This window comes from Pan troglodytes, chromosome 17 (assembly GCF_028858775.2).
Source record: "Pan troglodytes isolate AG18354 chromosome 17, NHGRI_mPanTro3-v2.0_pri, whole genome shotgun sequence".
In the NCBI taxonomy this organism is placed as follows: Eukaryota; Metazoa; Chordata; class Mammalia; order Primates; family Hominidae; genus Pan; species Pan troglodytes.
In genome coordinates, this window is record NC_072415.2 from 43,051,755 (window position 1) to 43,069,333 (window position 17,579).

At 35.9% G+C, this 17,579-nt stretch overlaps 1 protein-coding gene across 9 annotated transcripts in view; it reads right to left on the bottom strand.

The window, feature by feature from the left end:
• Nucleotides 1-17,579, bottom strand: part of CCDC178 (coiled-coil domain containing 178) — a 503,110-nt gene that overhangs the window by 344,479 nt on the left and 141,052 nt on the right. For all 9 annotated transcript variants that reach the window (XM_001160604.7, XM_024351001.3, XM_063795580.1 and 6 more), the window contains one exon: nt 14,663-14,816. In XM_001160604.7, the coding sequence (XP_001160604.4) occupies nt 14,663-14,816 (154 nt within the window). The remainder of the gene's footprint in view (nt 1-14,662; nt 14,817-17,579) is intronic.

Sequence of the window (17,579 nt, forward strand, 5' to 3'; positions counted from 1 at the left end):
TAGAGAATATTACTATTAGCAACAAATACTGACAGTATTTAATACACAGAAGTTACCTCTAAATGTGGACTGTGAAGTACAAGAAATCTGCTGGACAATATGGAACGATAATATATATAAAATTAAAGGGATGCAAGGCTGGTTCAATATACGCAAATCAATAAATGTAATCCAGCATATAAACAGAACCAAAGACAAAAACCACATGATTATCTCAATAGATGCAGAAAAGGCCTTTGACAAAATTCAACAACGTTCATGCTAAAAACTCTCAATAAATTAGGTATTGATGGGATGTATCTCAAAATAATAAGAGCTATCTATGACAAACCCACAGCCAATATCATACTGAATGGGCAAAAACTGGAAGCATTCCCTTTGAAAACTGGCACAAGACAGGGATGCCCTCTCTCACCACTCCTATTCAACATAGTGTTGGAAGTTCTGGCCAGGGCAATTAGGCAGGAGAAGGAAATAAAGGGTATTCAATTAGGAAAAGAGGAAGTCAAATTGTCCCTCTTTGCAGACGACATGATTCTATATCTAGAAAGCCCCACTGTCTCAGCCCCAAATCTCCTTAAGCTGATAAGCAACTTCAGCAAAGTCTCAGGATACAAAATCAATGTACAAAAATCACAAGCATTCTTATACACCAATAACAGACAAACAGAGAGCCAAATCATGAGTGAACTCCCATTCACAATTGCTTCAAAGAGAATAAAACACCTAGGAATCCAACTTACAAGGGACGTGAAGGACCTCTTCAAGAACTACAAACCACTGCTCAATGAAATAAAAGAGGATACAAACAAATGGAAGAACATTCCATGCTCACGGGTAGGAAGAATCAATATCGTGAAAATGGCCATACTTCCCAAGGTAATTGATAGATTCAATGCCATCCCCATCAAGCTACCAATGACTTTCTTCACAGAATTGGAAAAAACTACTTTCAAGTTCATATGGAACCAAAAAAGAGCCCACATTGCCAAGTCAATCCTAAGCCAAAAGAACAAAGCTGGAGGCATCATGCTACCTGACTTCAAACTATACTACAGGCTACAGTAACCAAAACAGCATGGTACCGGTACCAAAACAGAGATATAGATCAATGGAACAGAACAGAGCCCTCAGAAATAATGCCGCATATCTACAACTATCTGGTCTTTGACAAACCTGAGAAAAACAAGCAATGGGGAAAGGATTCCCTATTTAATAAATGGTACTGGGAAAACTGGCTAGCCATATGTAGAAAGCTGAAACTGGATCCCTTCCTTACACCTTATACAAAAATTAATTAAAGACAGATTAAAGACTTAAATATTAGACCTAAAACCATAAAAACCCTAGAAGAAAACCTAGGCATTACCATTCAGGACATAGGCATGGGCAAGGACTTCATGTCTATAACACCAAAAGCAATGGCAACAAAAGCCAAAATTGACAAATGGGATCTAATTAAACTAAAGAGCTTCTGCACAGCAAAAGAAACTACCATCAGAGTGAACAGGCAACCTACAAAATGGGAGAAAATTTTCGCAACCTATTCATCTGACAAAGGGCTATTATCCAGAATCTACAATGAACTCAAACAAATTTACAAGAGAAAAACAAAGAACCCCATCAAAAAGTGGGTGAAAGATATGAACAGACACTTCTCAAAAGAAGACATTTATGCAGCCAAAACACACATGAAAAAATGCTCACCATCACTGGCCATCAGAGAAATGCAAATCAAAACCACAATGAGATACCATCTCACACCAGTTAGAATGGCAATCATTAAAAAGTCAGGAAACAACAGGTGCTGGAGAGGATGTGGAGAAATAGGAACACTTTTACACTGTTGGTGGGACTATAAACTAGTTCAACCATTGTGGAAGTCAGTGTGGCGATTCCTCAGGGATCTAGAATTAGAAATACCATTTGACCCAGCAATCCCATTACTGGGTATATACCCAAAGGACTAGAAATCATGCTGCTATAAAGACACATGCACACGTATGTTTATTGCGGCACTATTCACAGTAGCAAAGACTTGGAACCAAGCCAAATGTCCAACAATGATAGACTGGATTAAGAAAATGTGGCACATATACACGATGGAATACTATGCAGCCATAAAAAATGATGAGTTCATGTCCTTTGTAGGGACATGGATGAAATTGGAAATCATCATTCTCAGTAAACTATCGCAAGGACAAAAAACTAAACACTGCATGTTCTCACTCATAGATGGGAATTGAACAATGAGAACACATGGACACAGGAAGGGGAACATCACACTCTGGGGACTGTTGTGGGGTGGGGCGCGGGGGAGCGATAGCATTAGGAGATATACCTAATGCTAAATGACCAGTTAATGGGTGCAGCACACCAGCATGGCACATGTATACATATGTAACTAACCTGCACATTGTGCACATGTACCTTAAAACTTAAAGTATTAATAATAATAATAATAATAATAAAGAAACACACACAAAAAAAATAAATAAAATTAAAATGGATAGATTCATTTAAGAGTTAATCATACAGCATCAAACGTATACAAAATTACAGTGATTTTAAATATGTGCTATTTATTGCAATGAGAGTAAGTTTTCTTAGTTCTCCATTTCACTGAAATCAATTATAAAACTTCCAAAATCTATCTCTTTTACAATACAATAATTATTAAAGACAAAAACAATTTTTATCTTAAAAAATAAATAATTTAAATCGTAAATTATATTGAAGGAAAGACACCTCTAGATTGAAACAATATAATCACTAAGAGTTATTATGTAGTTTTGGTTATGTTTAAAGTCATGTTCAAAACTTATTTTATATTCAAGGAAACAATGCCAATACCAACATCTAAATTATACAATTAAAGGGTGAACATAGTACAAAATTGTGAACCAGTTGCCATACAAGATCCAATAGACAATGTGACAAGTCTCATAACCCCACAGAATTAATGATATGAAATTCAATTCATAAAGATGTCTTCTTAAAAGTGAATGGAAAAAGGGTAGAGTTAAGGTTTTAAGAATTTTGGAAAATGTGAAAATACTGGCAAATTATTTAAGCTTTGGCAGAATGCTAAGGTGTATCATTCTTACCTGTGCTTCTTGTACTACTGTATAATTCAACTTTCATTATTTGTTATCACAATACCATTTCACTTAAAATGAATAGTTATGTTCAATTAAAAAGTTTTAGAGATATTTATTACAGCTTTGTTTATAATACTTAAAAATTAAAGCACACTTAATATCCAATGACAAGGGTTTAAGAAACTGTAAAGAGAGAGAGGGCAAGATGGCCAACTAGGTGCAGATAAGTGGAACAGCTCCCATGGAGGCACTGAGACTACTGGCGTGCTTTTAACAGATCTTCAGAGGGAAGGCACCAAGAGTGGACACAGAAGCTGGGTTGAAGGGGGAGAAAGCTGGGAACCCTGCAAGGGCTATCACATATGGGGGGCTCATTTTTGAACCACAACAGTTCCGGAGGAATAGGTGAGTGAAACTGGCTAGGAGCAACTTGCTCTTGCCACGGGCCTCTGAAACCCGGCAGGAAGGGACCCCTTGACCACCATGGACACTTGAGGTGGCAAGGAGAGCCTCCTCAAGAAGTGGTAAGGGCAGCAAGCCAGCTGATGTGGAGCCCAGAGGGTTTGGAGCGAGAGCATCTGTAGTGCAGCACAGCTAAGGGTTGGCCACCATACCTCTAGGCTCGACTTGCTCCTGTGAGAGACTTCAGCCCTAGGGGAACTGTCGGACCTGATCTCTGCAAGCTGGTCCTGCACATCAGATGGGACTAGTCTGACCTATGCACTCCTTGGTCTGCTGGCCTCTCCTGGGTCCCCAGCCTGGCCATACCTGCTTATAGGGCAGTCTCGAGTGGGGCCCACACCATAGCTTCTGCATTGGTAAACCATACCTAAGAAATAGAGAGCTCCAGTAAGATGGCCCCTGTGCCCACACACCAGCCCACATGCTCTCTCTCCATACTTCAGCTTTCCCTGGGCTCATGGCAACTCACCACATCACTACCTGGCACACGTCTGCACGGGAGAGTTTTTGCTTTACTTGCCCCGCCAGCACATGGGAGTGCAACTGGACCCTCAACATCCCTGCTGATGGCCATTGCAGAGAACCTCGGAGGGCCCAGAGCCAGCAAGCCCGACTCCCCGCTAGTGCCTCCCCCTTGTGTTAATACTGTGCAGAGAACAGGGGATCCTGCCACACCCTGAGTGATCACTCCTGCTTGCAGGGCACAGAGAAGGCACCCAGACCTGCCCGGACCAGCACTCTGGCCCCAAGCCAACACCACCTCCAAGGCAACCACACACAGAGTCTCCAGCAGGGGCCTCCTTCTCCCACCATCCAACAAGCTGCATTGCCTCTGCCACTGTGGTGAAAGCTATCAGGGAGGCAGACACCCCTGCATCCACTAGCACTCTGCTGCAGCTGCTGCACCTCGGCATCCCCCAGAGCAGGCCAAACCTCAAGGAGCCAAGAACAAAGTCAGGGTACAAGTCCTCCCAAGTCAGAGCATGCAGTCTAGGAGTTAGGAGCTGAACACTGGCCCCCTCAAATCTCCCATAAACGAAGTCAGTCGGCTGAATCCTCCTTATATTAAGTATAAATTAAACCCCCAAAGTCATCAACAGGATTAAAAAAAGAAAAAAAATCCGAAGGTAACCAACCTCAAAGACTGAGTGCCTTCTTTGACCAAGATGCCAAAAGCAATTGCCACAAAACTAAAAATTGACAAATAGAACCTAATTAAACAGTTTCTGCACAGCAAGAGAAAGTATCAACAGAGTAAACAGACAACCTACAGAATGGGAGAAAATTTTTGCAAATTATGCAGCTAACAAAGGTCTAATATCTAGCATTTATAAGGAACTTAAATTTACAAGAGAAAACCAAGTAACCCCATTAAAAAGTGGGCAAAGGACATGAGCAAACACTTTTTAAAAGCTTACATGTGGCCAAGCATATGAAAAAAAAGCTCAGCATCACTGATCATTAGAAAAATGCAAACAAAACCACAATGAAATATCATCTCACACCAGACAGAATGGCTATTACTAAAAAGCCAAAAAAATAACAGATGCTGGTGAGATTGTGGAGAAAAAGGAACGCTTATACACTGTTGGTGGGACTGTAAATTAGTTCATCGTTGTGGATGACAGTGTGGTGATTCCACAAAGACCTAAAGGCAGCAATACCATTCAATATGGCAGTCCCATTACTGGGTACATACCCAAAGGACTATAAATCATTCTGTTAAAATACACATGTGTGCGTATGTTCATTGCAGCACTATTCACAATAGCAAAGACATGGAATCAAACCTAAATGCCTATTAATGATAGACCTGGCAAAGAAAATATGGTACATATACACCATGAAATCCCATGTAGCCATAAAAAGAACAAGATTATGTACTTTGCAGGGACATGGTGGGAGCTGGAGGCCATCAGCCTTTGCAAACTAACACAGGAACAGAAAACCAAAGGCCGCATGCTCTCATTTATAAGTGGGAGCTAAATGATGAGAACACATGGATACACAGAGGGGAACAACACACATTGGGGCCTATCAGAGGGTAGAGAGTGGGAGGAGGGAGAGGATCAGGAAAAATAACTAATGGGTACCTGGGTGACAAAATAACCTGTACAACAAACCCCCATGACATAAGGTTACCTATGTAACAAACCTACACATGTATCCCTGAACTTAAAAGTTAAAAAAGAAACTCTAAAGCTTTTAAAATTAATTGTAAAATATAATATTGAAATAAGTTTTTATGTCATGAAAGAAGAAACATGCCATCAATTACTGTATGCATATGATAATATCATTATTTATATATATTACAAGGCCTGTGTGTTTATATACAAAAAAAATGAACAGTGACTACATCTGGATGGTGTTATCATAGTTCAATATCTTCTATTCGCTTGAGTATATTCTAAACTTTGAGGAATCAGCATTAAGTATTTGTGCCTTTCAAAACATGCCTTAAAATAACTTTATATCATAGTTTCTATAATGAATCCCATCAGATTTTCTGAGGGTTGTAAGGAAGAAAACAGGATTCATTAATAGCAATTGAAGCAGAGTTTGTGGGGCAGATCCTGACTGGAATAATCTTATGTGAGAATGCAAGGAGAGAAATTGAAGACAGAAATGACTTTCAAAGAATTTTCCACAAAGAATATCAGGAAATGCAACTGTACTGTAGCTCTTGGGGAAAGAAAGAATGCACACACACACACACACAGACACACACACACACACAGACACACACACACACACACATTAAACATGAAAAACAGGGAAGTGAAAAGTAAAAAGTGAAAGAATAAGCCTAAAGAAAAAAGAAATTGTAACGATAAAAGTACATATTAACACATTAAAAGTTTGAAAATTCTAAAATTATTGAATCTAAAAATCGTTTCTTTTTAAATAAATTATTAAAAATTTTAAAATCTAATTTAAAAAGTGAAAATACGTATACAATTAGAAATAACATAACAGCAAAAATGGAAGCAAGCATTCCGCGTCATGGTATGGTAATATATTTGAAAATCTTAATCCATTTAGATTATTTCCTGGGCCATTAAAAAATTAAACATTAACCTCAGGAAGAAATACATAGCCTGATATGACAATTATGTTATTAAATAAAACAGTGGCCCATGAAAAAGAAAATAATAATTCAAACAATGGAAAAAAATCACCAAGGTGTTCTATCAAATTTTCAAGAGAAAGTTATTTAAATATGTATTAATTGTTTAGGTAAGAAGAATGGAAGAAAAGTTTCAAAATTCATTTTGTAAAGCTGGCATAATCCTGATAAGAGCATCTATCAAATATAGCACAAATTAAGAACACCGGAATACAGACTCACTTATGAATATGGATGCAAAATCTTAAATAAACTCCTTGCAAATCAAACTCAGCAGTAAATTAAAAGAACAATAAACCATAACCAAGCAGAGTTCATCTAATGAATTTAAAAATGGTTAAACATTAATATAATACATCACCTCAATAGGTCAAATGAGAAACTAAAATCATCTTCACAGCATTTTCTATAAATGAACATCTATTCCTATGTAAACTGCTTTTATAATCAGAGTATATTTTTAAAATCTTTAGCATGGTCATTAGTATATATTTGAAATCAGCATTTAGATAACATTAAGCACTTCTTTAAAATAAAAGATAGTAAAAGCCAATTTCACAGATGTCATTTAATATTTAATATATATGCCACACAAAATACACACATAAAAAGTGTTGAAATCCTATTATTTAAAAAATTAGCAATGTGTATTTTTTTTTTTTTTTTTTTTTGAGATGGAGTCTCACTCTGTCACCCAGGCTGGAGTGCAGTGGCACAATCTTGGCTCATTGCAACCTCTGCCTCCCGGTTTCAAGCGATTCTCCTGCCTGAGCCTCCTGAGCAGCTGGGACTACAGGTGTGCACCACCACACTGGGCTAATTTTTGTATATTTTAGTAGGGATGGGGGTTTCACCATATTGGCCAGGCTGGTCTCGAACTCCTGACCTGGTGATCCATCTTCCTTAGCCTCCCAAAGTGCTGGGATTACAGGCATGAGCCACCACGCCTGGCCAGCAAATGTGTATTTTTCTAAATGTTATCCTATTTTATCTACAAAACACATATATGAATACTGTGTAATGAAACACTACTGTTTTCACGGTCCAAAAATTTGGGTTGTAGTTTGGCTCTGCCACTTAATAGCTTTTTGTCTGTTAGAAAATCACTCAGCTTCTCTAGGCTGGCTTCCTATTTGATAAATTGTTAGTATTAGAAATAACTATTGTATCTCTATTTTTGAGAAGGAATTTGCTTAATTTGAAAATTTTCGAGGCAAATGTATGAATCAAAAGGCATATTTGAATGGGTATTTTGTGGTGTTTAGATTCATACTGTATAATATATAGGCCAATATGTTAGTAATGTAAATTAGCTTTCTATGAACAAAAACAATATTCAAAAATTATGAAAATACCAACTAATATACCAAAGGAATCCACTTATATGCAACATTTATATGAAAACTAAGTTACTAAAAAATAATTTTGTGTGTCTATGTGATTGTCAATAAAATATAAAATTCATAAATATTTCTAAATCCCTAAAAGTTATTTTTTATTATCAATTGATAAAATCAGATATAAATGCCTTTTTTATATTACAAGAAACTAAAAATTGCACATCATAAAATTATTTTCTTAAAAAATATTCTGAACCTTGGGAGTAGACAATAAACATGGGAAAGGGATTTATAGAAAATTCTTTGTTTTACATTTAAAAAGTATTTGATCTCAACATTACTTTAATGCACTGAGCCAATTTCAAGAGGTTTTCTGGCTAACAAAGGCCATTGTTTTTAGAAATGAAAAGGAAACAATGTGTTTTCATAGATCCAACGACACAAATTAGAGAAAAGTGTATGTTAATGAGGTAAAGACTCAATCGAAAGCACAAAATGCCTTGAAATTTAAAAAAAATCATTTTAAGTTGTATGTGCAATTAGGCAGCACAAATCTTCTATTTTTCTCTTGAACTGGGAAGTTTCAATTGCATACCAAAAAATAATGCATGGCAATAATGCACATCGTTGCTTTTAATTGAATGCTTAACATGTGCTCTTGAAAATCTAGCTTAAAGGTTTTATAATGAGCAAAATACAGAAAAAATTAATATATCTAAACTTCATTTTTCTCATCTCTTCTAGAATGTATGATAGTCTCCAAATGATTTCTATAATTAAAAAATATCACTAACCTTATAAATATATACCCAATTTCTCATCAAAAATAACATTTTGTGGCCAGGCGTGGTGGCTCACACCTGTAATCCCAGCACTTTGGGAGGTCGAGGTGGGTGGATCACCTGAGGTCAGGAGTTCAAGACCAGTCTGGCCAACAGGGTGAAACCCCATCTCTACCAAAAATACAAAAAATTAGTTGGGTATGGTGGCTCACACCTGTAATTCCAGCTACTCAGGAGGCTGTGGCAGGAGAATCACTTACCTCAGGCGGCAGAGGTTGCAGTGAGCCCAGATCATGCCACTGCATTCCAGCCTGGGCAACAGAGAGAGACACCGTCTCAAAATAAATGAATGAATAAATAAATAAATAAATAAATAAATAACATTTTGTTAAAACATCAAATTGAGGAGGGCCAGCGTTTTCATTTTAGAGATGATCAAAGATATAAAAAACTGATTGTAGGTTTACTCAATAATTGTTCCCTTTTTGAAAATTTTATTCATGCTGACATTTTTATAGATATAGACAAATTTCAGCATGATTATTAAACCAAGGTAATAATTATTTGTCAACAGTATGTAATATTTTTAAAACTTTTATTGATTATGCTATATTTCCCTGGGGCTTTTATAGTAATCCCTGGGAAAGCTACAGGCATTCTTTTAAATTAAGGAAGATTCTGTGAATGGCTGCTCTCTACACTCCAGGTCACCAAGTTCTTTACAGGCTCACAAGGTGTAGGATTTCCCCTCTTCCCATTTACCTTTACTTCCCTACCTCCCTCCTCCCCTCCTCCTCCTCCCCTCCCCTCCCCTCCTCTCCCTTCCTCTCCCCTCCTCTCTCCTCCCCTCCTCTCCCCTCCTCTTCCCTCCTCTCTCCTCCCCTCCTCTCCCCTCCTCTCTCCTCCCCTCCTCTCCCTTCCTCTCCCCTCCTCTCTCCTCCCCTCCTCTCCCCTCCTCTCTCCTCCCCTCCTCTCCCTTCCTCTCCCCTCCTCTCTCCTCCCCTCCTCTCCCCTCCTCTTCCCTCCTCTCTCCTCCCCTCCTCTCCCCTCCTCTTCCCTCCTCTCTCCTCCCCTCCTTTCCCCTCCTCTCCCCTCCGCTCTCCTCCCCTCCTCTCCCCCCCTCCCCTTCCTTCCTTCCTTTTCTTCCCTCTCTCTCCTTCCCTTTCTTCCTTCCATTTATTCCTTGATTCACTCACTTACTCAACAAGCACTTATTGTCTAACATGGGAAAGGCATTGGACAAATTACACAGAGACAAAGAAAGAGTCACAATGCATCTCCTGCCCTTAAAAACCTTAAGAAGTAGACAACTAATCACTAATTTCAACACAGTGTTATAAGCGCCAGCATAGGGGTAAACGCAGAGTGTAGTTAGAGTTCAAAGCATAAGGAAGAAAGTTAAGAGATGGCTTCACCAAGGATTTTCTTCCTTCCAAGTTGAGATTTAAAATAAAAGATTTCAGCTACACAATGATAGGACTGAGAGAATGAACAGTGTCAAACAGACATTATATTATGAGGGAAGAGTATTTATAAAGAGTTGGAAGAATGAAAATATGTGGCACATTCTGTTGTCCTGAGGTTGTTTCAGGTGGTTAGAGTATAGAGTCAGAGGGAAAGTGGGAGCAAGAAAGAGGCTGGAGACAGAAACAAGGGCAAATGTAGAGAAACTCATACTACTATCTATTTAAGATCAGGTTCTTCCTTCTCATCAATGCCATTTCCTCCTCCTCTAGTATTTCAGCCCAGTGTTTTTGGTTTAGTGGGTTGGTTTTTTTGTTTGTTTGTTTTTGTTTTTGTTTAGTGTTTTCAGCCTTGTCTATTTCTGGATCCTTCTCTCTTGCCTAGGTAGCAGTGTAAGTCATTCTCATATGAATTTAGGTTAATATTCTCCACACTGCATGAATGAGACAAAATTAAGACATTTAAAAATGAAAATAAAATTTAAAAATTTTTTGAAAATCTCAAATCTTGAATCTTATTTGCAAGAGGTAGAGTTTAAAAATAATTTTAAAAAATGGCTGGGCAGGGTGGCTCATGCGTGTAATCCCAGCGCTTTGGAAAGCTGAGGTGGGTGGATCACCTGAGGTCAGGAGTTTGAGACCACCTGGCCAACATGGTGAAACTCCATCTCTACTAAAAATACAAAAATTAGCCAGGCATGGTGGCACACACCTGTAATCCCAGCTACTGGGGAGGCTGAGGCTGGAGAATCACTTGAACCCATGAGGCAGAGGTTGCAGTGAGCCAAGATCGCATCACTGCACTCCAGCCCTGGTGACACTGTGAGACTACCATCCCAAGAAATAAAAAAAAACAAACAACAACAAAACTTTTTTAAAAAAAGATAAAAGGAATTTCATTTAGGAAAGTCTAACGAACAGATAGAGTTGTGTGCAAAATATTAACCTGGGAATAAATATAAACAAACATTTATTGTGTAAATTAATAATAAATTATCTTAAGAAAATTAGTAAATAAGATATGCATAAAATGATGGAAAATTGAATATATGTCAGGAGAGGATCACAAAATCCCTAAACTGTTCAGGAAAAAGTTAAAGATATTGAGTATGCTTAACATCTGTCAAGTGAAATATGCATTCCACAAACTTTATTAATAATTCATAACTTCAAACCTTGCAAATAAAAGCATAATAAAAAAGCTCAACTCTAATCATTCTAAACTTATGGCTTCAAAATTCGTAAAGCAAAATTTAGGAAAAATGAAAAAAGTAATCTATCTCCCTGAGATATTTTAATTCATCTCTTACAGTAATTGATAGAAGTGTCAGAAAATAAACCAGAAATATAAAAGATTTAAATAACACAATTAGCACAGATGGCTAAATCAATCTACTTAGAATTGTATCCCCAAACCAGAGAAAACATTTTTGTCAAATGAAATATTTATGCAAATTGCCCATATATTAGAACATGAATTAAACCATAATAAATTTTAAACTATTTCTACCATATAGACCAATTTTATAAACATATCAGGATCACATTACAAATCAATTTTTAAAAATAACTTTAACATTAGATGAAGATGGAAGGGTTAATTTATCTCATCACTGTCTGATTTTGCAAAGACATAGTTTGCCTTTTGGAAAGTTCCAAGAATATTGATTAAGGTTCAATTTGGGAAAACAACTCAAATAAGCAGAGATAGATCATGGGTATGTTTAGAAGTCCCTATCATACAGATTTGATTTCTTCCCCAATTATTCCATAAGTGGATACAGTTTCAATCATAATTCTAACAAAAAATTTTAAAGAAACGAACCAGATAATCCTGAAACCTATATGGAAGGGCAAGAATCAAGAAAAGCCTAGAACTCAAAAGAAAATATAAGATCAGAGGATTCACTATAATAGATAATTAACACCCATTATGGAATTTTCGTGACGTAGCCATGGAGTGTTCAGGTGAAGATGGTCAAATAGATCAAAGTAAAAAGTGAATGGAAAAAGATCCACACAAACATAAAAGCCTAATATGGGAAAGAGATAGCACTGATTATAAATATATAAAGAAAACTCATCAGTAAATTGTATTGTAACAACTTGTTTTCTATATTATAAAAAAAGTAACTGGAAACTCACTTCACATTACACCCATACATTAATTTCATATTAATTATGCATCACATCTGGCAAGTGAAACATGCATTCCAAAAATTGTAGAAATAGCTTTTTATTTCCAAATTTGTAAATAGAAGGCAGAGCGAGAAAAACAACCCTAAATTTTGAACATTCTAAACATAGTTTCATCTAAAACTATCACATAAATATTAAAAGCAGAATTCAGAAACATTGAGAATGAAATAACAGAAAATATTTTTATAATCTCAGGGGTGAGAAAATTTCTTAAACAAGTTCACAAAAGGAAAATGCACAAAGGAATGTACTTATACCTGATACTACATTAAACTGAAACGTCCTTCATCAGAAGTTACCATAAAGAAATGAAAAAAGGTTGGGTAAATATATTTTTAACATTTGTAACTAGAAAATATTTAGTATCCATGATATATAAATTCTTACAAATCAGTGAGATGACACTCAGTATATAGCAGGAAAATCATGAGCAGGTTTTCACAGAAAAGGAAATACAAATCACCCCGCAAAAGTCATTAAAATATGTTCAGTTCCATTAATAACTAATAACAAACCATAATGAGGTACAATTAAAAAGCCTTATTGTAGAGAAGAATGTCTTTAACTCTAGGTAGGAATGCAAATTGGCATAATAATTTATATATTATTTCCTTTTACTATACTATTATTTATTTTATCTATTATGTTCTTATACAACAGTGAATGAGATATGGCAGAAAAAGAAAGCTTCATCTTCAGGAAAGATGAGTCATAATGAAAGGTCAGATGCTTCCAAGCAGGAGCACATCACTGCTGATTTTAGAGATGAAGAGAACAAACAGCCAGGGAATGCGGCAGCCTCTGAAAACTGAGTGTGATCTCAGGCTGACAGGTGCCAAGGAAACAAAGGCTTCAGTTCTCAAACCATAAGAATTAAATCATGTCAAAACTGCACACCCCAGTTAGAATGGGTACTATCAAAAAGACAAAAAATAACGAATGCTGTTGAAGATGCAGAGAAAAGGTACTCTTAAACGTTGTTGTTGGGACTATAAATGAACACAGCCACTGTGGAGTGGAGATCACAGCAGTATGGAGATTCCTCAAAAAAAAAAAAAACCCACTAAGAAAAGAATTACATATGATCCAACAATCCCACTGCTGGTTATATATCCAAAGAAAAAGGAATCAGTATGTCAAAGAGATATCTACACCTTCATGTTTACTGCGGCACAATTCACAAAACCTAAGATATGAAATCAACCTGCTTCCATCAATGGATGAGTAGATAAGAAAATGTGATGCACAATGGAATACTATTCAGCAATAAAAAGGAATGAATTCCTGTTATTTGCAGCAACATGGATGGAACAGGAGGGTATTATGTCAAGTGAAATAAGCCTAGCACAGAAAAATGAATACCATATGTTCTCATTCATACATGGAAGCTAAACAGGTTGATCTCACAGAAGCAGAGAGTAGAACAGTGATAACTAGAGACTAGGAAGGGTAGGGGGTAGGGACATAGAGAGAGGTTGGATAAGAGAGAAAAAATTATAGCTTAATAGAGAAGTAAGTTTTAGTGTTCTTTAGCACTGTAGAGTGACTCTAGTTAATAATAATTCATTCTGTATTTTCCACGAGGATTTTCAAAATCCTCGAAAGAGGGCGATTTTTAATGTTACCAAAACAAAGAATGCTGAATGTTACCCTAATTTGATCATTACACATTGTATACAGGTATCAAAATATCACACTAGACCCCTTATAAAAATGTACAATTATTATGTGTCAATTGAAACAGAAACTGAAGAAGTTTTTGTTTGAAGTTTTTCTTCAGTTTTTGTTTTAATTGACACACAATAATTGTACATTTTATAAGGGGGTCTAGTGTGATATTTTGATACCTGTATACTAAAAATAGTGTTATCCTGGAGTCTCCAGACAGAAGTGCCAGGCTACTGACACCCTGATTTTAGTCTTGCCAGACCTGGGGCAGAGCAACCACTTGAGCCATGCTGTGCCCAGACTTCTGACTTACAAAAAGGTTGAGATAATAAATGGGTGCTGTTTCAAGCTGCTAAATTTGTGGTAATTTGTTATGCAGCAATAGAAAACTAATACAGGCAAATTGGCTAAATATAAAAAAATTGGCCAATTGCTATTTAATTATTGACAAAAAAGTTTACTATTTATAACTCAAAACAAAAATCAGTATTTTTTATTTCTAATATGAAAAACTCACCGTTTTTGATAGAGAATGTAATTCATTTTTTGATGACTTTGTTTCCCTTATTGCTTCAGTCACTTCCTCTTCCTTCTCCTCAATATTAGTATTAACATTTATCACTGATGAAGAGTAATGATCAAATAGACTGTTAAGTTGATGTATCTCTCTCCTAGGGATAAAAACACAGTTTATTTTATTCACATTAAAAGAAAAAATATATTTTAAATTATACTTAGGCCAGGCTTGGTGGCTCATGCCTGTAATCCCAGCACTTTGGGAGGCCAAGCTAGCAGATGGCTTGAGTCCAGGAGTTCAAGACCAGCTTGGGCAACATGGAGAGACAATGTCTTTACAAAAAAAAAAAATTGAAAATTAGCCTAGCATGGTGGCACATGCCTGTAGTCCCATCTACTTAGTAGGTGGAGATGGGAAGATTCATTGAGCCCAGGAGGTTGAGGCTGTAGTGAGCTGTGATTGATCCACTGTACTCCAGCCTGGGTGACAGAGTGAGACCCTATCTCAAAAAAATTATATAAATGAATAAGTAAATAAATTATACTTAAATTAGCTTTAACACGCCGATGAATCAATGGAAATCCATCCCAATGTAACTTGACAATTTCTAAAAAAATACTACTTAGATGTTAAGTAAATAGTGAGGAAAAAAGTCATCAATAGTATTGTTTCCAAGGGAAAACATAATTGAGAGAAAAATCAATTATAAATGCTTTCAAATAAACTGTCTTTGAATCTGATTTTAGGTAAGATATTTATACACTTTTAATTCAGAAGCTGGGCAATACAGGGATGGAAATGTAAGGAAAAAAAAGATGAAAAAAGAAGAGAAGAGGAGGCAGAAGTGAAAAGACCAAGCAGTTATTGCTTTCACAGGCTTAGAGGTAAAATAAAGGAAAATGTAGCTTAGGAAAACACAGGGCTTTTTAAAAAGAAGTAATAGTCAAAGAGTTATTTGTTCCTATATGACCCTCTCAAGAGGACCAATGCTAATCTGTGAACCACACAATCCTTTATCTAATCTAGCAGGTAGAAACCACTTTCCAAATAAAATATTATCTTTAGATACTGTTATGGTTGTTCAATGGAGCAAAATATCACAGTGAGAAAATGATAAAATTACTATTTTCATAAACTATCAGCAAATAATATAGATAATTACAACTTTTTAAAGACACCTTAAACAAAATAGTAGACTAGGAGATTTATTTGAAACCCACATAAGAGTAAAACATTTATATGTAATAAACTCCTACAAGTCAATATGTAATAGAAAAATTGTTCAATAGAAAAAGGCACAGAGAATATGAACAATCACCAATAAATATATGGTGTGCTTATTGAATTGGCCCAGATTCTTATGCACCAACCCTGATTCCAGCAGCATAGTCAAATGAAACCGAAATCTACAATCTCACTATAGAAATGAAAATTAAAGGAACAAACAAATAGGCAAGAACAAGATTCTTTACATTTCCATGTCTGCAGAGTATAGACTTACCTGTCAGAGTCCTAGAAGCCAGTTAGGCAATGAGAGTTAGATAGCCTCAACATTCAAAATGTGTAAGTTTGATTAAGTTTTCTTCTTTTGAAATTAGTTCTTCTTCTCTCAGTGTTATCTATTGCCTCCAGTCCAGAGAATACACTATGGACTTTTGCCTGAGTGATGGACAATTGCCCACTGTCATGCAATTTGGGAGTTATTATTTTAGTGGTTCACTTATTCCAATTTTTTGATGAAGTTGATGCCACTAATTCCTCAGCCTTTTGAGGGTTTCCCAGAAAAGCAGTTTATACTATGCTTGTCTCCACTGTTATTTTAAATTTCCTCATTGTTATGTCAGCTAAATCAGAATAAATTTAGAAGACTAAAAGGGAAGAATCACTCTACCTGTTGTTAAGAATTACTATGCAAACTCTGCAATCAAGAAAGTGTGATATTGGCAGAGGGATAGCCAAATAGATAAATAGAATGGTCATAGACGACCCAGAAATAGAGCTACACAAGCATGTCTGATTCTTGACAAAGTTACAAAATCAATTTAATGAAAGTAATTTAACATATGGTGATGGAATAATTACATATTCATTGGCAAAAAAAGGGAAGCTCAAGCTAAATCTCACATTTTGTATACAATCTAACTAAAAATGGCTTATATATCTAAATATAAATTGTAAACCTATAATATTTTTAGAAAACAAATTTCTTTGTGACAGGATTAGGGCAAGATTTCTTGTGTGTGACACCAAGTACATGATGAATAAAAGAAAAAAGTGATAAGTAGAATTTTAGAAAAATTAAGAACTTCTGCATTATAAAACACCCTCAAAGACAAAAAGACAAGACTTTACTAAAACATAGAATATATTTACATATAACATATCCGATTAAAAATCTTATATTTTCAAAATTAAAGAATTCTCTACACACAACCATAAGAAAACAAACATTACAATGGGAAAATGGCAAAACATTTGAACAGACACTGTATGAAAAAGAGAATTCAATAACAAGCACACGAAAAGATGTACATCACAATTTGCCATCAGGGAAATGCAAATTCAAATCATAGTGAGATATCACTACAAACTTACTAGTCCAGGCTGAAATTTTTTTAAAAAAATAGTGTTCTCTTGTAGAGAAACTGGATCTCTCATACATTGCTGGCATTCATATAAAATGGTACAAGCCATTCTGGAAGACCAGTTTGGCAGTTTTTTATAAAATTAAACTTACAGTCAACGTACATCCCAAAAAATCACACTTTTTGATATTTATCCGAGAGAAATGAAAAACTTATGTTCACACAAAAACTTCTACATTGATATCCATGGCAACTTTATTCAAAGTAGCAAATAACTGAAAACAAACTAAATGTCCCTCAAAGGGCAGATAGTTTCAAGCTCTGGTATATCC